Consider the following 21424-nt stretch of genomic DNA (forward strand, 5'->3'; position numbering starts at 1 on the left):
CACCTTCAATTCCTGGACTTCTAAGATATATTTTTCACGTTTCATTCAGCCCTTAAGCAATTCCCAAAATCTCACGTGCCCTTGAACTTCAGCATGAAACAAAAGTAGAAATTTAAACTTTGCTTTCCCAATACCAATCTACCTCTGCTGCTCATTCTCCAATAGACAGATCACGGCCAAGGCAGGAAACTGCAAAGCCTGGGGGTAGATTGGCCTCTCCAGTGGTGCTCATAAACTGAACAGCAGGTTGCCCTTGGCTTGTCAGCTAGGTCCCACCACAGCAGCATGGCCCTAGTCAGACCTTGCTGGGTTTGCTTCCAAAATAAAGTCTCTATTTAGAGGCTTTTTGGCATTAGAACCTTGCCCTGTAACCAACACGTACCTTCTGAGACAGCAACCCACCCCTTAAGAAAAAAAAAAAAAAATAAAAAAAAAGAGAGAAACCAAATCAAACTCAGTGTTTTAGCTTGGATGCTGACCTTCTCCACCCTGCAGCGACATATACTTTGGTCACTGGCAAACATCAAATCATAGCACCAGAGAATGTTTTGGTTGGATAGGACCTTTAAGATCATCTAGCTGCAATTCCCTTGCCATGGGCAGTGACACCTTTCACTACATCAGGTTGCTCAGTGCTCCATCCAGCCTGGCTTTGGGCACTTCTAGAAATGGGGCATCCACAATTTCCCTGGGCAGCCTGTTCCAGTACCTTGCCACCCTCACAGTAAAGAATGCCCAGTGAGCACCATGATGGGGCCCTCCTTGCATACCCAGTCCCTTTCCCCAACCTTAGAGTCCCCTCAGCTGCATCCTCAACTTGGACAGGGAAGTAACCCCATCAGCCTTCCCTCCACCCTGGAGACACCAGCTTCCTGACACCTCATAGCCTGCCCACTGCCATGCTCCTCCACGTGTGTCCATACACCTCTCAGTCCTGGTGCATCAATCACAGAAGGCTTTGAGTTGGAAGGGACCTTACAGATCACCTAGTTCCAACCTCCTTACATGGGCAGGGACACTTCCACCAGGCAAGACTGCTCGGAGCCCCATCAAACCCAGCCTTGAAGACTGCCAGGGATGGAGCAGACACAATTTTTCTGGGCAACCTGTGCAGAGACCTCACCACCGTCACAGTAAAGAACTTCTTCCCATAATCTAATCTAAACTTACTATATTTCAATCCACTCCCTTTTGTCCTGTCACTACACACCCTTGTGTAAAGTTACTCTCTAGTTTTCTTGTAGCTCCCTTCAGGTTCTGAAGGCCACAGTTAAGTCATCCCAGGGCCTCCTCCAGGCTCAACAATCCCAATTCTCCAAGCCTTTCCTCACAGGAAAGGCGCTCCATCCCTCTAATCAAGTTCGCGGCCTCCTCTGAACTTGTTCCAGCAGTTTTATATCCTTCCTGTGCTGGGCCCCCCAGAGCTGGATGCAGCAGTGCAGGTGAGACGGTGGCAGGAACGACTGGGACGTTGGTGGGTTTTTTTCTTTGTTTGTTTGGGTTTTTGTGGGTTTTTTGGGTTTTTTTGTTGTTGTTTTGTTTTGTTTTGTCCGCACATTATTCCTAACCCGCGGTAGGGAGCCGGGTTGCCCGAGTCCGCGGCGGGGCAGCCCCGCGCTCGGGCGGCCCCGTGAGGGCGGGGCGGCGGCGGCGCGGACGCTGCAGGAAGTGGGCGCGGCCGGAAGCGGGGTGGGAGAGCGGACCGGAAGTGGGATGGGAGGGAGGGCGGGCCGGAAGCGGGGTGGGAGGGCGGGCCGGAAGCGGGGTGGGAGGGCGGGCCGGAAGCGGGGTGGGCGAGTGGGCCGGAAGCGGGGTGGGCGAGTGGGCCGGAAGCGGGGTGGGCGGGCCGGAAGCGGGGGGGAGGGCGGGCCGGGGGCGGCGCCGGGGCCGCGCCGTCCGCCGCGGCTCTGGCCGCCGCGCCCATGGCCCAGCGGGCGCCCCGGGGCCAGGGGCAGGACGAGGAGGAGGGAGCCGAGGAGGAGGCGGTGAGGGGCAGCCAGGCGAGGGCCAGGAGCCATGTGGAGCCCGCGGCGAGCGGCGGCAGGAGCCAGGAGCGGCATGAGAGGAAGCGGAAGAGGCAGGAGGCGCAGCAGCTGCAGAAGATCCAGCACCTGGAGTCTTTGTAAGGAGCGGAGGAGGGGAGGCTGCCCGCGGCTCCCGCCCCGCCTCTGCCCTGAGCACACCCCGCCGGAATTTGGGGCTCGTTTGCGGTGCAGGGTTTGGGGTTTTTGGGGGGTGGTGATTATTTTTCGCCTGCACCCTTAGGGGTGAGTTGGTAGAAGGATCCGGGTCCACTTGCTTAGTTGCTTGGTGACTTAGGAAGGGCTTGGGGGACAGAAGGGGCTCTCCCGCGTCCCTCCGAGTCTGACATATGCAGCATATTCAGTCCGTTTTTTTCAGAATGGACTGAAAAAAAAAAAGAAGGAAAGAAAGAAAAATAAATTTGGATTAAAAAAAGGTGCTGTAAAAAGTTTATGTTATTTCGCTGAAAAGGAATAAATGTTTTAATGGAATAAAAATGTCAGAAGGTATACAAGAACATGATTTTGTTTTTTTCTTTTCCCCGTGCAAGTGAAAATCAGTTTGTTATTAAATGCATCAAAAAGCACTCCGAAGTTATTGTTATAAAGATGGGATGAATGCACTTTACCCACCCTTCTGTTCTTATTGTATTAGGATGATTGTGCCTGGCAGTCCTATAGACATGTAGGGGTGTCTGTGTGTGCACAGCTCAGCCAATCAAATATCACCTATGCCATCAAATTTATGGCTTAAAATTATGCACAGCCAGGACACTTGTTTTGTGTCCTGCTGAGGTAATATGTGGGTTATGTCTGGAAAGTCCTGTTGAAAAGAGTCTTCATAATGCAGATGGTTTCAGGACTCTGGACTTGCACAGTGCTGTTCTTGTTTCATTGAAAAACAATCCCCCCAAAAAATCTCTAGATCTCCATTCTCTTCTAAGATAACTCTACGCTTTCACTAAGACGGCAGTTTGCAGGAGATGTTGTATCTGTTTAAATACAGATGAGATTTGAGGGGGAAAAATAGCCAATACAAATCCAGTTACACAGACCAGACCTGCATCTTTCTAAGTAATGTGTATTCTTTATCTCCCAGACCATTTTGTATTGCGTTGGCATTTAATTCCTTAGCACATGCATTTTCTCATTTGCTGTGTGCTCGATGTAGTACCTGTTTGCTACCTGGATGTTAACAAATGTTTTATCTATTGTTAGCCCCAAAGAAATGCTGCAGAAAATACGATACTTTGGTCAGTAGGGTTCTGTCTTTAGGTTTAGTGCACAGAAGATGATGAAATTATTATGCATTAGGTTTGGCTGCAAAGCTAGATGTAAGGAACTGTCTGACTTGACAATTTCAGCTGGCTGTGTCTGTGATTCAGCAGTGCTGGACTAAAGAAGTTTGGAGACCTCAGGGAGGGGTGCAGCAGAAAAAGAGGAGAGAATTACGCACGTATGGTAACTGAAGCTAAATCAAGTGTACTACATATCCCCAGGAAGTGGTTGTGCTCCCACAAGAACAAGAATCTGAAGGATGTTTGCAGGAAACGTGTACTAATATGATAAATGCTGTCTCTCAGCTTGCTGTATCCATGTTCTCCTGTAGTTCTTAGTTATAACTTTATATAAGTTATATAGGGCAAAATTTTAGGAAAAATATGAGCTGAAGGCTTTAACTCAATACCACTGAAAAAAAAAAGTATTTTTTCAATTTACTTGTTTGTGCTAAGCTGCAGAGTAATAATATTTCTGTTGCTTTTCAGCTATGAGAAACCTCCCCCTGGGCTAATTAAGGTTGGTAAAAAGTAGTTATTTTCTAGGATTATGAGGGATTTTCACAAAACATGTTCTTTAGGTGTTTAAGTGTCCACGTTATCTATATAAATTACAGAGAGAAGTAAGTGCTTCCTAGGAAAAACTCAGAGAATCATTGCACTGACCACTTTGTCTTGGTAATCCAGAGTGAAATGTCCAGGATCAGATAGGAGACCAGGTCTTTCATCATCTCTTAGCATACTTCATGCAGTATTTAATAGTGTGGATAGAGGGGAGCCATTTATGGGAAGCAGACTTTTGGTTTGAATGACATCTTTTCAGGATTCCTCCCTATTGCTTAGGCCAAAATGATTCTTTCATCACGATCATTACTTTTACCAAATTTGTATACCTAAGCCATAAAGTAATGTTTTTAACCTAAAAAATAACTGCTCAGTGTTGTAAAGGCTTCCTTGTAATTGTTATGTCTTTCTAGCAGGAAGAAGACAGCAAAGTCTCTGTTTTGTGTAAAGCTTTCATTTCTATTATTTATTCAGATAAATTACTAAAATGGATGGGAAGGATTGAAATTCCTGTGCAGAAAAGTTCTGGCTGCAAAATTCCAGGGTGGGAAAAAAAGGAAAGGGTCAATTATTTTAGATCCTTTGTGTCTTACAAGGAAAAAAGGTAATGGGACAAATATGTTTCCTGTTATGTGAAAGTCTGTGAACTTGAAATATTAATTCTTGCAAATTTAAAAAAAGGAAGTTATATTATTGTCCTTATCTTTCTGCTTTTTTTTTGAAGGAGAATGAAACAAAACCAGAAGACTGCATACCTGATGTACCAGGCAATGAAAGTGCACGAGAATTCCTGGCACATGCCCCAACAAAAGGGCTTTGGATGCCTTTGGGAAAAGAAGTCAAAGTTATGCAGTGTAAGGCTGAAAATATTCCAGATGTCATTGGACTGTCATATATCCATCTGTTTGCGCTGGGGGAGGGCAGAATGTCTGGCGGACAGATGATGAAGTCCACGTAGATTGACATCATACTGATAGAAAAGGAAACAGTATCTTGAAGGCTGTAATAGCCTAGTATTTTATGGACATTACATTTATCAACATAGTGGTTGTATTTCTCTGTTTCTTCCAACAGATTGAAAATATTTTGCAGAAATGTGGTTTTGGCATTTTGTGCTTCTTCTGATCTGTAATTCACTGCTGCTTTTTTTTTTTTTTTTTAAAGGTTGGAGATGTAAACGTTATGGACACAGAACAGGAGATAAGGAATGCCCATTCTTTATTAAAGGCAATCAGAAATTGGAACAATTTAGAGTAGTGAGTACCAATATTGTAGTATTACTGCTTGTATTTTTTAGTACCAATAATGCATAATCTTGCAACTGAAGATAAGCCTGTTAGATGATGCCTTATTAAGGACTTTTTCTCTGTCTCTAGTATAACATAGATGCCAAAAATCTCCTAATAAGGAAAAAGCTACAAGTGTGGTTGGATGTTTGACTACTTTGCAGAAAATCTACTCTTCAAGAGGAAAATTAATAATTTTTACATACAAATTGGAAATCTTCAAGAACCTGTTTCAATCGTTATATTCTTTTTTGTGTGTGTGATTAAAATGTCAACATAACAAAAAATGTTTAGTCAAGCTTGAGCTGCCCACATTACAGCTGCTTCAAAGCCTTCTGCTCTCACTGTGACCAAGCACATAATGAATGCTGTTGTCTAGGTCTGTTATCCAGTCATTGTGTACAGGTCTGATCTCTTGCTGCATGAAGCTACATATCAGTTCTGCAGATTCTTCCTGTGTGATCTCTTTAACTATTTCTGTTGCTCTGCATCATTGACCTATATTTCAAGCTGTCATCACTTCATGTCTTAAGTCCCCATTTCTGTCCTTGAAAAATATAATCTTGACTTAGTCTGTCCAAGTTCTGAATTTGTACCGATTGTATGCAACTGCAAAGAGTATTTTTAGCCCTTTCCCCATGACCAGATTGCCTCTAGTCTTCATTTTCCCTCAGGCTTCTTTGTTGCATTAAACTCTTTGTTGTATGTCCAAGGCCCTTCATAGTGCATTCCCAACGTCTTTCATTTGCTCCTGAAATTTCAGTTCCCACCTCTGGTCAGCATCGGCCTTCTCTCCTCTCAGCTGGACTTGTTTGCTTAATTTTCCAACAGAAATTACCACCCCACCTTTTTTCTGCATTCTTGCATGGCATGAACCCACCTTAAACGTCTGCAAAGTTTATTTGCTGTCTTCCTTCACAGCTATCTTTTGCTGCAGTGGCCATTTAATTTGATTTTAGAACCAGTAATGGTAGTGCATAGCATGATAGAACAACTTCATTATCCATATCTTATATTCCTTTCTTCTGTATTCCTGTTTGTGTATATCCAGGTTTTTTTAAATGAGCTGTAAGGGTACAGATCATTATTTTGAACTTGAGTATTCTGTCTAAGTCTGGCTATTTCCACAGATTACGTATGGGATTGTCATAGTTGGCTGTGATTGGAGAGGTAGGGAGATGCATACCTAAGGAGAGTCCCCTTCTTTGGAGATGTAGCTAGATAACCTTTCCCTAAAGCAAATACACCAGTTCAGGTGAACAGTGCTAAGTCTGACAGTGAATTAAGAGCTTGCTAAGTATATTCCATCTTTTGATAAAAGCCTCTTGCATTTGGTTGCTTTGGTTCCTTTTTTTTAGGAAATAAAACCATTGAATTTCCTGTTTTCTATTTTAAAGGCACATGAAGATCCAATGTATGATATAATAAGGGAAAATAAGCGTCATGAAAAAGAAAAGAGGTGAGTGTGTCTGTAGTAAACAGCATTTTCAATTTAGTTTTTATTTTGACAATGTGGCACTAATGTATAGGTGACCTTTATATAGAAGATTATTTGTATCGCAGAACATTTTTTTAATGGCAGTTTCTTTATGTTGACAGATTAATGCATTTCTACTTTCTAAATAATCACTCAAGTACTTCCAATCACTTCAATTCTTTAGCTTTTGTATTTTCCCCAAAACAAAGTTTAAAGAGCAGTTGTATGCATTTATACCATAATACTGAGGTACTTAGGTGTGCTTTTGGTTTAGGCCAGAAAAAACAGTTTGATTTATTTTTTTTCTTTCACTGACTTCACGGAGATGTTTTCTAGAATTTGGTTTGTCAGAATGTTTTCAGTAGAAATGAAAGGGGGGTTTAGAAAGCTAGTTCTAGGCATCTGATATTGCTGCTTTTGTGAAGTCATTATTTAGTACATAAAGAGGCAGTTTTTGATGCTTTCTTGCTTGAACTGTTTCAGTGGGATAACTGAACAAACTATAGGTAGCCTATAGAGCATCACTCTTGGAGAGGAATCCTTGAAGAGGGTACAGACAACAATGAAATAAGCAAATACCTTGTCCCTATTTGCCAGTAATCCTTGAAAGTTCAAAGGAAAAATGCCTTTCAGCATCCAGTTAGAGCCTACTTTGTCAGCTTCACTGACATCTTCTCTGTATCAGCAAGGCAATGAATGTCATATCCTAATCCCAGTATGCCTCCTTAGGCATAAGCATGGGGCAGAACTTCTTATCACTAGGGCTGGTGATAGCTGTTGCCTTATTATTTTGCACACATAAATAAGCCAATAAGCTAGTTGGCCTTTCCTATCCAATGGGATGGAAAGTCCCTGAAAGCAGAACATCTGCTTGCCTCAGAGGAGTTGCTTTTATCAGTCCATGATATTATCTGTAAGAAGAGTGTAATTACGCAAAAGAGGAAGTGTTCCTCTGCCCTTCGCATGCAGCTCAACCATTTCTCAAGCCAGGAAGGAAAGACAAAAGCTAGGGAGGGAGGATGAGCTAGAAGGGATTTTCATTCACATGTTTTAAACTCAGGATACAGCAACTGAAGCAGCTCCTGGAGGACTCTACCTCAGAATCTGATAGCAGTGATGACAGTGATGAGGATGATGAAGATGGCAGCAGCTCCACTTCCTCAGACCATAAACACAAGAAAAAAAAGAGAAAAAAGGAAAAGAAAAAGAAAGAAAAGAAGAAGAAGAAAAAGAGGAAGCGTAAATTATCCAAATCAAATGACAAGTCAGAGTCTGACTGACAGCAGTCACCTGCTGCATGCTCATTGACCTCTCTACTTGTGAACTGCGAAGAAAGATCCAAAGAATGAGGAGGAAAACACCAGAAAGGGCTTTATTAAACTTGGAACATACATGTGTATGCATACAGCTTCCTACACTGGCATCCACTTCTGCCCCTCTGCAGCCAGAAAGAAGAAAGCTGCTTTAAACCATATCTTTGTGCTGTAAAACCCATGCTGAGACTCATCCAGCTTGGGCAGATGGGGCCTCTGCATTGCTGCCTGTGACCAGCAGCAGAAAGCAGCAACCACCAAGGGATTACTGACAAACCTGTAGCAGACTGTCTGTTGAAGTGTCTTTACTCCATGAAGTTACTTTGTTATATACAAAGCCTCATTGTAACAGGACTGCACATTGCACCATGCAGAGCACTGAGGGTTCCCTTACAGTGCTTGTACTGTATTTTCTTCTGCGCATACTTGCTGAAGTTCTGTGTACTTATCCTAATATTGGCAGCTAGGGAAATAAAGAGTTCTGCTGCAGGGGAAAAAAGGTAATCAAGGGGATTTACTTCGAGACAAAATTGCAGCATCAAGAAGACTTGAGTTTTTGTTGGTTTTTTTTTTGGGGTTTTTTTTTCGGGGGGTTTTTTTTTTTTTGTGTGTGTGTGTAATAAAATCTCAGTATCACCATCATTAATGCACAGTTCTGAAACACCTAAAGTGAAACATCTACAGCATCTAAACCATAGAAGTGGGAGCCAAGTGTAATGATGTTAAATATTCAACTTAACTGTAAAGAGGTAGTAGGTTTAGTTATTTTAAAAGGGGGGTTCATTGTAAGAAATTAAAAAGATGATTTTTTGCATATTCTGCAGTATCAGTTGTTTTGATACAAGTTGAGGGAGATATGATACAGCTCTAATACTGCAGAGTGGACATTAACAGCAAATTCAAGGAACCATAGACTACAATGCAGCTATTTTTTTATTTTCTTCAAAGCTTTGGAAGAGAGGACAAGGGAATGTATAAATTAAAATGTTTTTTTCTCCCTCCTACGTGTCTTAAGAGTGATTTAGTAAAAATAACTCCCCATTCCTTGCCAGTCATTCACAATATGTTCTGAGGAAAAACAGGATAAGTAAGGCCTACTTACAGAAAGTTTCTGTATTATATTCCCAGACCTTGGAGGTAAAGTTGTATTTTCACTTGTATTTAGCAGATTTCCCTGTGATGGGATTTACTGGTGATTCACAGTAGTCCCATATATCAGCAGCATCAAATATCTAAGGCCATTTTTCTTTCACCAGACAAAGATTTAACAGCTGAAATAGCAATGGGGAGATTTATAATGAACCGATTCTCTTGACCTGGTTGGACAGGGCTCTGAGCAACCTGGCCTAGCAGGAGGTGGCCCTGTCTGTGGCAAGGGGCTGAAACTAGATGATATTTACAGCCCCTTCCAACCCAAACCATTCTAGGATTCCTGTATTGCCACACTTGGTGCTGAGATTAATGCATTTATAGATTATTGAACAGATGCTGGAAGCCTGATATTGAAGATGCATTCCAAAAGAACTCTTACTCTGGCTTGTCTAGAGCAGGGCTAACTTAACACCTCTTTAGTTACTTCAGCTTTTGTTATTTAAGATTGTTGTGAAGATTAATTTAACAAAAACAGTTTTTTTCTTTGCAATCCCCTTCCTTGTTAATGGAACTCTCTCTTTCTATCAGGGTTTATGATTTCAACAATTAAGAAAAATACATTAGGAGACCATTTCTAACTTGTATCAAATCTAATTTAAATGTTTGAGATGCCAAATCACTTTTCTATGCCTGACTAAAGGTCTGTTATATCACTCTCTTCCCAATCATGGTTAATAGAACATACCTCCACAGCAGAGCAGTGCAAGCTCTGCTATTATGTCTGTTACTTAATTGAAATGAGAGTACCTATGGTGAAGATACTTAGAATGGTGGGTTAGATTTTAGTATTTAGTGGCCTTGGATATGTATTTTATTTTATATTCACTCACTGTTTATAAACCTTGCCATTTTCCTTAGCAATGAATTCTTCTTATTTATTGATCTGTAGCAATTGGCTTTCACACTGCTTCGTACTAGTTTCATTTCACACGCCTTTCATCTTACACTGGAAGGTATGTAACTGATTCCTATTTGTTCTCTCTATATCATTTCCAGTTTCATAAGCCCTTGTCATATCCCATGTAGGTCTTTACTGCAACTCATAAAAGTAGCATTTCAAAATTTAACAGTTTCAATAGACTTAAGATTTATAGGTGCTCTTTTAACAGCTCGGGCTAGAGTGCTGACAACTATGATTCACATCATCATTTGGCATTTTAAACAGTGCCAAAGCTGTCATTTAAGATAAGTCTTTTTAAAATACATAGACAAGATAAATACCAACACCCCTTTAGATTAATGGAAAACAGTTCTATGTAGAAGTAAACCCCAAAAGCAGAATAGAAAGGTTTTGAAAAACTGATTAGCCTTATTTTTAAATCATAACTATTGAAAGTTTTTGTTCAAAAAACATTTTTTCCTGGCCTTCTTTATAGTCATGTATTTCCATTTGAACATTCCGTTGAAGTCCAAGTGATAGTAATAACATAATTATATAGTCCCACAAAGCTAAATAAGTGTTAAATGCAGCTAAAACAACCCCCAAAGGCAATACAGCTTCCCAGGTCTTTTATCTTAATACTCTGTATCATTTCTGTAAGAAAGGTAGTTCAGGTAAAATACTAATATTTTTGTTTATTTCTTTGGCTATTCATTAATTGGGGTTTATAGTCTTTTTGAGTGAGACAGCCAGTAGCAGCAAGTCAGGGGAAGTTAAGTACTCTAAAAAAAAGAATGAATTTGTTTTTCCTTAGTATGCCTTCAGTTAGCATCCCATGAGTGTTACAAGCTTTTTGTGTTTTTTTTGGTTGGTTTTTTTTTTTTTTTGCCATTGGCTCTGATCTGCCTTTGTTTAATTTTAATAGAAAAACCTGTGGTTAATATTTTCCAGTATAAGGCAGAACACCAGACACTGTAAAAGGGAAAAAAAAAAATCATGCCATCCAGGTGCTACCAAACTGAATATTACAATACAGAATTAATACCTGGCCAGCCAACAGAATCCACAACTGCACATCAGTAATTACACCACACTCACTTTGCAACAGAGGTTTCAGTTAGCTACAAATAATGATTTAGAAATCCTGAGCCCCATACAGTAAGTCTGTCCAAACAATGCTCTCAGTATGGCAATCTCAGAGGCTTCTGTTTGTTGCTGGTGTGCCAAGCAGCAAATAGATTCTTCAGCTGCCTTTCAGGAGATGCTGCAGAAAGCATGTGAAAACTTCCAAGGCAATGCAGTACTGCGACAGTTACAAATTCACAGTACTGCCAGCTCTGCAGTGAGTCACTGGGCAGTCAGTCTGGCTGCAGTGGGAACCAAAGCTGACACGTGTGTGCATCTGCAAAACCAAATATCACTGTGCCTTAGTTACCTGGCTGAATAAACAAGAGCCTAAGTTTGAACTCCCAGCCTTTTAAATGCAGTTTGTACTTCACAGCCTTTGTGAAGCATGGCCTTTTGACTCACTGGAACATTGCTTTCAGCTGTAAGCCAGTTAAGATGCAATCCACAAATTGTCCATGCTGCTGAATGGAAAAAAAGCCAAGTAGAAGATTTAGTTTTAAAGTCACAAGACTAGTACTGTTAGAGACACTGCATATGACTTTATCAAGGAATTATTTCTTGAACCCTGGAGCATTCATGCATACATAGCACAGGTACAGTACAAGATATAACCAGTTTAAAATAGCATTTGTTGTCAGAAAGAGCTAAAGATCTTTGCGTTTTTTACACTCAAGAGTGTAAATTCTCCTACTGCTACTCCCTCATGTCCTCTCAGGAACATCACCAGACCCTAAATTGCTTCTTGCATCTGAGAGAAATCACACTGAGTAGTGCAAGACCCGTACAAGGATGACCAAGATGATAATTTGGGAGTACCTGTCAAGTCTTACCCATTCCCAAAAGTAAGAATGCCATCTGATTGTGAGGTCATGAATATTCCTTCATCAGATAAGAAGCAAAAGACACAGCTAAGGCTATCAACAGAAATGGGTGGTAAAAAGCTCCATGCTTGAATTCCTCATTTTATTCTTTGATGTTCTGGTGCAGATATTTTGTGCAGCACAGAAGCCAAATAAGAATTTTTAATGCATTTCTTTTCTTTCATTGCTTGAAGGAAAAAGGAATTGAAAACTTGTTATCACCATGACTTCTCTAACAGCTAGTGGTAAAGGCTGTAGTTATAGCAGAGCTTTAACAATTAACCAGGTAGTATTAAAAATAATAGAGAGATAGCATCAGTTGAATAGGAAAACATCAGTACTCCTCGCTAAGAAGGAAAATAGCATAACTTCAGTTGCAAGTCAAACGAGTAATAGGTAGGCACAAAACCTGAACAGTCACAGGAAATGCTATTTTTATCCGTGTAGCTTACTCTAGGGCACAGAGAGAATAAGAACATGGGAGAGAAGGCAAAATACAAGTTCTCTCTCCATTCCCCCTACCCTGTTTTAATGAAAACCAGATGTTTGTTTCATTGGGGTTTTTTGTTTCCCCGTTTTCTTCACTGATGCTATCACTTTATTTGTGAATCATTCAAGTCTGGCAATATCATATTTATTCTCCTCACACAGTAATAATAGCCTTAATAGACACGGGGAAAAAATTACATGGTTTTGAGCTATCTACCTCATCTAGATCAGTCTGTTACCATTATTCCTATTCAGCACAGACCTAATTTTGTTGTCTTAGTTCTATAAAAAGAATTTCTGGGACAGTATCAGCTGTAAGTCATAGAAGTCATCAGTAAGAAGTCAGAAAACAGGACACACCACTAAAAACTTGTTTTACCTTTCAGACCCATATCTCAGGGTCTCTACAAAGGAATCAAAAATCTCCAGAGAAAACAGGGAGAAGGAAGCATCACATCAACTCGGTGCTTCAGTTTTAGTCCTCTATTATGAGAGTAGGATCTGAGGAACTACTTTGAAACTTTAAAACAGCACTTGACTTCATACAGCTGTAACTACATTCCTTTACATTTTGACCAAAAAAAAACCAAAAAACCAGCTGATAGGAAAGGATATTGTACTTATGTCCAGATCATATGACTATGAGATAACATGGACAGGTTTCACAAACCTGCAGAGTTTAAGGACAGGGCAGCATTAACTGTCATGCTATAATAGCAGTTGTGCACATATATGGCTGTCTCAAGTTTTTCTGCTACTGTGTAAAGATGGAACACAAGAAGTCTCAAAGTGCAATTCTATGACATTTATTATTTAAATAGTGGATGTGCTAGTTATAAAAAGGTGACTTTGGTGTTAAATACTTCATTCAGTTTTAATTGTGTCCTCAGTCTTCACAGTGTCACTTCTTGCCCTTTTAGAGTGAACAGCAACTTACAAAATATACAGAAGAATAATAATCAAATTTTGGATTTATACAAAAAAACCTTTGGGTTCCCCTGCTTCTGCCCCAATATTTGCAATTATCTTTTCTTAGAGAGGGACTTCCTTGTTCCATGCCCTAAAGGTGAAAAAGAAAAAAAAAAAAAAATTAGGTATATATTTCACCTCCAAACAATGTCAATTTGCTTAAAAAAAAGGACTAGATATCAGTGATTGTCTTTTCCTATTGCAGGTACTGATGGTTGATATTAGAATTATGTACTCAACTTTCCAGATAGTATAAAATATGCATGAGTAGTTTTGGACTTCAGAATATCCCAGCATAAGAGTTCCACATGAAGCTCATATCACATTCTCCATGTGCTCTTATAACTACATTGTTGAAGGTATCCAAGAAACATCAACTATTTCTGGGGAAAATACAAGAAGAGTTTTAGGACTATGCAAGTTTCCTGGATGCTTCTACTAGAAGCTGGTCAGCAATAAAAGGTTTAAAACCAATGTTTAAACAGTCTGGCTTTAGGACTGATGCAAGTTTTCACTAGTAAGATACTTCAGCCTAAGTTTGTTTCCAACCTTCCTTGCATTTCCAGGATGAAAGTCTAATCCTTTGCCTATTATATGAGAGAGAGTGTATCTTTGACTCACGTATTTCCTGATGGAGTATCTGGGTTCATTTTACTATACTAACTTATTCTTTTCCAGAAAGAAAACTGATCTTTCAGATAGCTTCTTGTAGCTACTGACCCTTTTCAATTTATATCCTTTTCAGACTCGCACAAATGCGCAAGAACATATTTGTTGCTGACTCAAATTAATTTTGATTTTTCCCTACACTTTTTCCCCGTCTTCCTCCAAAGTAGCCAGAAATTCCTAATCCATGAAGTTGGAGATCTTAAGAAATATCTATATGCATTTGTGTTGTATCAAATTACAAATCATTTGGGCTGAGGCAGATGAGCAGCTTAAATAAAAACACGTACTGCAAAGTGACACAGGACCCAGCACTTTAAAGAGACAGTACAGCAGCCTGAAGAGCAACTAGATTAAAACAGCAGGTTTTGGTGTGGGTTTCCTCCCCTATCCTTGCATTAAACAAAGAAGGAACCTAAACTGGTCAAAGCTACACTAGCATTCATAGCAAGGTAATTAAGTGCTCAAAGTTTAGCTTCCCCCCCACAACCTTTTCTGCATACATATTCTGCATATTTCACAAACTATCCAACATCCCTGCAGTTCAAACCAAGAAAGATTAATCCCCAAGATAGAAAAAATGCTTGTAACAGTCATTTTTTTAGCTTATCACTGTATACCAACCTTTGTGTATGCTGTGTTTAGGCAGCTCCCACATTTCTGCTTCTTCCACCTCATATCTTGTGTCTCTGCATTTTGAAGGTGTCTTGCCCATTCTTTTCTTCTTTGGTTTAACCAAAGTTGAGCACACTAAATAACAAGATATAAATGGTGTTATTTCTCCAATGCATAGTCTCAAGACAAATAACCATGTCTTTCACCAGCTGGTCTGTAGTGTTCCTCTTCCTCCCTCCCTTTTTTGTACCCATTTTACATAGCAGATAAAATTGACACTACACATGTTAAGCAAGTCTTACACATCCGCAGTATTTAATCACTGTCTAACCATAATTCTGGATGCACTGTATTTTGGGTTATTATTTGAATAGGTGTTTATGTGGTAGAAAAGGAACCTAGTACATTGGATATGTCTGCCTGAGTTCACTTTTCAAGTGTTCAAGAATAGTTGGTGCTGTCCAAATGACTCAATTCACCCACTGTCTTTAAAAAACTCCAGACCTGTGAAGTTATGCACTACAAGTACACTGCTGAAGAAGTCAAATTTAGTGCATGATATTACTGCTAAAGCCATGTATCTTGTTTAGACAAACCTTCTTACTTGCAGGGCACTTTGATTTGAAAAAGCAAATACTAATATAGGCAACATTTTTAAAGAGGATGTAATTTTAATAGCACTTCCAAGGCATCCCCTGGCACAAACAGCATTCAGAACATACCAGTTTCCTGCTTCCTAACACTGAATGCGATGACTTCTCCAAACTATCTGGGATAGAAAAAGAGGAAGAGTAAGCAAGGAATAGACTAAACATCCTCAGTTTGCTGCACCATCTATGAATTCAAAGATGCAGAAGAGACATGCTGAAAGTTAAAGGTAATTTACAGTCATTTTAGAACTATTACCATATTTTTATATGTTGTTGTCGTGAAGCCAAGAACAATGCTGCGAAAGTAAAATGTTTTCAACTCCTATAGAGCATGCTAGCATTAAAAACCAAAACCCTGTAACACTGAAGTCTGCATATAGAGAGTCTCCAATGCAAGAGGCAAATAATCCCATACCCAAATACACTCAAGCAGGAAAGCAATGCAGAGAAAGAATTAAGGAAAACACTATCTACTTGGCTGTTGATATAGGAAAGCTCAAAGTGTATATTATCAGTGAACTGAAGAGAAGCAAATCAGTATGTTCTGAAGATAGACTGATCCTGAGATACTTGAAACACATGATCCAGGAAGAGTGGCAATGCCCACACTACAGCAAATTCTGTAGCTGTTCCAACAGCAGCTACACTCAAACACCTTTGCAAAGCATCAAAACCAGATCTGAACTCCAAGTAAGACATCAACTATAAAGAAGAAAAAACAAAATATTCTGCTTCATGAGCTAAGAAACTATCTAACTCATTACTTTGTTGAAATAACTGATTTCTTCATCTTTTCCTTGACTAGATCACAATGATTTGCACTCGGTCATTCTTTAGCAGTATCAGGGGAACTGTTGGTCTATGCTAGTTTTTCTGAGCATTGGCATAGGAAGCTACTGCATAGAACTCCCTACATGTTTTACTGATCAAAATTAGGAGATAATACTACTCTTGATAGCATATGCAGTGGTATCGGTATAAAGAATTAATATTACAGTTTATGGCAGTAACAACTTGACACAAATAAAGGCTTTGCTTTGGCCATATCAAAGCATTTAATGCTTTGATTTCCTATAAAATTACCTTTAAAATATCCCCAGAAGTATCTCCAATGCACCCATATACCCTATTTCAGTTTGAGAAGGTTGTAAATATATCCAAGATACACTGATTGACAGGCATTTTATAAATATCAAAGCAACAAGGATTAGTTTTATTGTTTTCAAATCTTATGCAACTATCACATGCTTGCTATTTTGTATCATATCCTTCTGGATGTTCCTTAAGAACAAAAACACAAAGAGACTTGTACCTTGTTCTTTGCTCTTTGCCGGAGGTGAGAAACTACCACGTATTTGGCTGGTAAATCTGGGTTTAGCACCGCTTCTAATCCAGTACTCTTCAGGTGGTATCCCCATGTTCTCTCTTAACAGCCTTCCTAATTAAAATTTTTAAAAACATTAAGGTCAGTATTTAGTCTTGGTAATGCTGGTGAACTGTTTGATCCACAAGCCAGAATGTAAAACCAGCTGCTGGATCTGATTGTTGGAGTCTGTTGAAATAGCAACAGTTTTCTGGAGACTGCACTTTAAAAAAATTACAAGAGACATTAAGTGTACAGATTTTGAAAAAAAGAAAATAAAGTTTAAGAACACTAAGCCTGCTATTAGAAGTAAAACACCCGGTTTTGGTTGTTTTTTTACAATGCACAACTCTACTAAACAGCAACCCCCTACTGAAGTGACCATACAACCAGTTGCAAACTGATAACTTTTCTTATTCTCAGTTTACATTAATCCAATTTCTAAGACTATCTACCTTGGAATAAATAAGATGTCTTTTCCCAGGTCAAATTTAATACTGTTTCACACCAATTTTCTGAAAGTACAAAACTGATTTTGCTAAGAGAGCAGCAGCTACAATTAAAAAAAAATTATTTGACTCCTCTACTGCAGGAAAGTTACACAGGGTATGTCCACCAGATTATAATGAACTTAATTCTGTTTAATGCACCCAGCATTACTTTGTGATAGGAGAGTCAGACTGTATAAACTTAAATACAGAGCTTCCAAGATATTAAGCAACAGTAAATACATAATCCAAATTACCTTAAGCTTTGTAAATTAATAAATAGCCACTAATATCAGAGAGTTAAGTATATAATATCTAACACAAAGGAGAGTTTGTGCATTATGCTCTGCTGGCTGTAAAAATGCAGAGTCCTTATGCAATAGCTAAAAATTTGCAGCAAACTTCCCTCTGCATCAGAAAAAGTATTCTGCAGGACTTCTGGCTCTTGGCCAAATTTTAAGCTACAACATGCTCTCATCTTCCCACCAGCTTAAGCTACAATATGAAACTGTAATTAGGTGTTCATTGTGCATGCTACTAATCAGCACTTTGTCCTTAGCAAATAGCTCACCTCCCAAGAATTTCCGTAGCATTCGCTGGCGTTCAAGTTCTTCTCTTCTTGTCATAGGTCTCTTTCTTCCATAATACCCATAGTCACTGTGTACAACTTCATCTTGTTCTCTCTTCTTTGGCTTGTAAACTACACCAATGTTTTCAACAAGTCCACTCCTAGTTTTTATTTTCCCTTGAGCAGGCCAGCAAATTAATTGTGCTGGTACAGCATTTTTAGGTGGTTTCCAAAGCACTCTCTGGCCAACTTGGTAGAAATTTCCTTTACTTGGCCTCAAGATGCCATATGGAGGGGCTTCTTGAAAGAAATACTCAATTTCATCCATGTCATCATCCTCATCCTCCTCATACTCATCCTCTCCATCTTCATCTTCCTCTTCTCCCTTCACAGAATATTCTTCAGAGTCCTCAACTTCCGACAAACTCTTAGTTGCTTTTTTGTTGGGAGAATAGACTTCTTTCCTACTAGAGGACCTAGAAAGGGTTCCCAGGTTTCTACCTTTACTGGAAGTCTCTTTGACCTTTGTGTTTGAAGAGTTGACATCTTGGTCATTCAGGCTGTTCACTTGCTGATTTCCTACCACTTCATCTACATTATGGGATCCGCAACTTTTAATTTGCTCTTTCTCTAAGCCCTCTGTACTTTTCTGAAGAGTATACATGCTTTTCTGAAGCACATAGTCGGGCACAAAATAAGACACTGGGGCATTATCAGTTGATGAGCCTTCCTCTCCAGAGGACATTTCATCAGAAGAAAGGCTGATTACATTTTGATGCTTCCTATGTGGGAAACAAGCACTGTAGTTTGCGTCCATACTGTCCAAACAAGCCAGCCAGCTGCTAGAGGGAGCAAACTTCTCAACTGATTTGTCACACCAAATACTTTTTTCTGTCTGACTTTCATTGGTTGCACTGTGGCTTAAATTCAGCTTTTTCTGCTGAAAGTCACTCATTACCTCCATATTAGATGGAAGTAGTCCTGTTTGTTGAACAAAGCTGGGCTCTTCTTGAGAAGTTTTTGATCCTGCAGACTTTTTAGTGCTAGATTTCTTAGCTATTACCACTGGTTGATCCACACCAACAGATCTTGCCAACTCTGTGATTTGTACTGCCATGGTTTCACCTGGTGGGGATTTTGCCATCTTTTCTGTATCCAGCTTCACTTCATTGTTTTGTACATCTTTCTCTTGCACAGCTTCAATACCCTGTTTGGAGGCGACAACAGCTTTTCTCTCATCTAAGGAAGCCCCTGGCAGCATATTCTCCCCTTCATGAGGGCCATATATCATGCCTTCACATGAGCTGACAGAAAATAAGTCATGTGGCACTATGTTCTCTGGAACTGGTTTACCACTTGCCACATCATACAATGGGATTGTTTCTTTAAAGGACTTCCACAGCTGAATAGCTGGAGAGCCATTTCCATATTCTATCCTCACTTCTTTCTTCTCAAAGGCATAACTTCCAGTAGGAAGATTTCTATACTGTGTAGGGCTGGCAGGGTTCTTATTATGAAACTCTCTGTCTACCACAATAGAAGAGCCAAATGAATCTTGTTTCTCTGAAGTACTTTCAGTCTCTGTACCTGTACTAGGAGAAACACAGGTTGTATTTCCTGCATTACGACCTTTTGTTTCTGCACGAATATCTTGATGCCCTTTTTGCTTGCTTTCAGGCTGTCTAGGATCAGTCTGTGTTTCTTTTGTCTCCACTTTCTTCCCAGGGCCACTATAATGTCTAAATCTTGTTGCATGATAAAACACAGGGGAAGGTGGGGCAGCATTAAAATAAGGCCTTCTGTTAATTCTTGTATGCACGGGATGCCGTGGAACAAAAAATCTAGGGTACTCATGGAGCGCAACAGGATAAAATGGAAAATATGGATTTCCACTTCGAAAGCCTAGACATTGGTGACAAAAAGAAAAGACAAATATCATCTTTCTGAAATAAGTCATCCTGAATCACATTTACTTGCATTGACAGGGACAAGATCAGAAACATCTGTAAATAAGACACACCACCTTCCAACGCTTAGAAGCAAATCTGGTGCAAAATCAGAAAGAGTTCTTTGTTGGAGAATAGCTTACCTCAACATCTACACTTTAACCATAGCTTGAGTTAATCCCTTGGAACATTCAACAAGTTGTTTTCTGTGCTTTTTTGGCTATTTCACAGACTATTGATATAGCATTAATTTTGAAAAATACAGCTTAAGATAGAAGTTCACATAGGTATAGCACTTGCAAACTGTATTTAACAATACTTTTCTTATTTTCTTAAGCTTACATTTATCCATACCTATCATGCATGCACATGTGGAATTCATCTATACCCACAAATATGAATTGCCAAGTATATTCTGGAGCTCTGTGTCTGCAGGATGACCATTACTTAGTATTTTGCTTAGCTTCCATTCTCCAGAAGCAGATGCTTTCCACTACACAAGCTACATATTTAAGGCAGAATTAATGTAGAGCTACAGTTGTCAAAAATCTGATTTATTAAGTATTAGTTAAAATCTCAAGAGGCTCATTAACACAGATACTGCAAGAGTGAGGAAAGAAGTATGTAACTAAGTAAGCAAAGATCCCACAGAGAGCTGCTGTTTACCTTACCTGGAGCAGGTACGCAGTATGGACTGTATGCATGACTGAAGTACCATGGATTTGGATAAGGCTGTTGAGCTGATGACTGTGCATAAAAAAAGAGTCCTGGGTGGTTTGTGGAATATGATCCACTTTCTGAAGTTGAGGCAGTACTCATTCTTCTTTAAACACTGAAAGAGAGAAGTAATCATTATCAACTGCATGACTTAATTATTTTTATGCTCTGTCAGCATTATCAGACATTCCTCTCCCTGCCCAAAGAAAACAGAAGAAAGCTGTCCTTCCAAAAGAAAGCTGCTGTCTTCCAAACAGAAGGCAACAAACTGACATGCTATCAAGGTCAAATATTTCAGTTGGGCTTTGCTAAGCAAGCTTTTGTACACAGCTCTCAATATTAGTCCTTCAAGGCAACCTTGCAACATGCTCTAAAGCTACAGAACTTCAGTAGTCTTAGATGCATGCCTCTCTATAAGCAGTATCCCAGCCAATTAAATAAAAAAGCCTTCACTGAATTAGCCTTGAGCAAGAGACCACACACACACAGAGGAAAAAAAAAGCTTCACACAATCAGATATTTAATGTCTTCATGAAGAAAACGCTTCGTAATGCTAATGCATATGTTATTACACAGTACAATAAGAACTCCATTAATTCAGGATTTGTACTTTATACTATACTTAAGAATGACAGCTAACTAATGTAGTAAACCAAGTATTTCAGTGACACCCTGCTTCCTACGCTTAAACCAAATGATAGGTAGCAAAAACAACCCCACCAAAATCCTTATGTGTAAGTTTGCATTCAGAGCCATATAAAATTCACAAGACAGAACTTCCTCCCACACTTAGATGTCTCCTCAGTTAACAAATACTTGCAAGCAATACAACACTATCACACAAAGCTTATAAGCAAGACTATAAAAAAATCAGAGAACACAGAAGCTTAATTCTTTAGAAAACTCAAGCACTTTGAAGTTCCAAAAAAAAAAAAAAAAAGCAAAAGAAAACAAGAAAACTATTTAGAGACCTGTTACAAGTTCGCACACGGTTC

The 21424-nt window shown here is 39.6% G+C and overlaps 2 protein-coding genes across 2 annotated transcripts; one reads left to right on the top strand and one right to left on the bottom strand.

Annotated features, from left to right (window-relative positions):
* Window positions 1-1882: 1882 nt before the first annotated feature.
* Window positions 1883-8485, top strand: RP9 (RP9 pre-mRNA splicing factor). Its single transcript, XM_021553260.3, has 6 exons — window positions 1883-2122; window positions 3788-3818; window positions 4587-4716; window positions 5027-5118; window positions 6546-6607; window positions 7686-8485. The coding sequence occupies exons 1-6, from the start codon at window positions 1923-1925 to the stop codon at window positions 7903-7905; spliced, it is 735 nt and encodes a 244-aa protein (XP_021408935.1). The 5' UTR covers window positions 1883-1922; the 3' UTR covers window positions 7906-8485.
* A 6198-nt stretch (window positions 8486-14683) lies between these two features.
* Window positions 14684-20531, bottom strand: LOC144246033 (uncharacterized). Its single transcript, XM_077781906.1, has 4 exons — window positions 20384-20531; window positions 17847-19668; window positions 16660-16688; window positions 14684-14832 (listed from the first exon to the last, which is right to left on the bottom strand). The coding sequence occupies exons 1-4, from the start codon at window positions 20529-20531 to the stop codon at window positions 14684-14686; spliced, it is 2148 nt and encodes a 715-aa protein (XP_077638032.1).
* Between the last annotated feature and the right edge of the window lie 893 nt (window positions 20532-21424).

This window comes from Lonchura striata, chromosome 1, assembly GCF_046129695.1.
Source record: "Lonchura striata isolate bLonStr1 chromosome 1, bLonStr1.mat, whole genome shotgun sequence".
In the NCBI taxonomy this organism is placed as follows: Eukaryota; Metazoa; Chordata; class Aves; order Passeriformes; family Estrildidae; genus Lonchura; species Lonchura striata.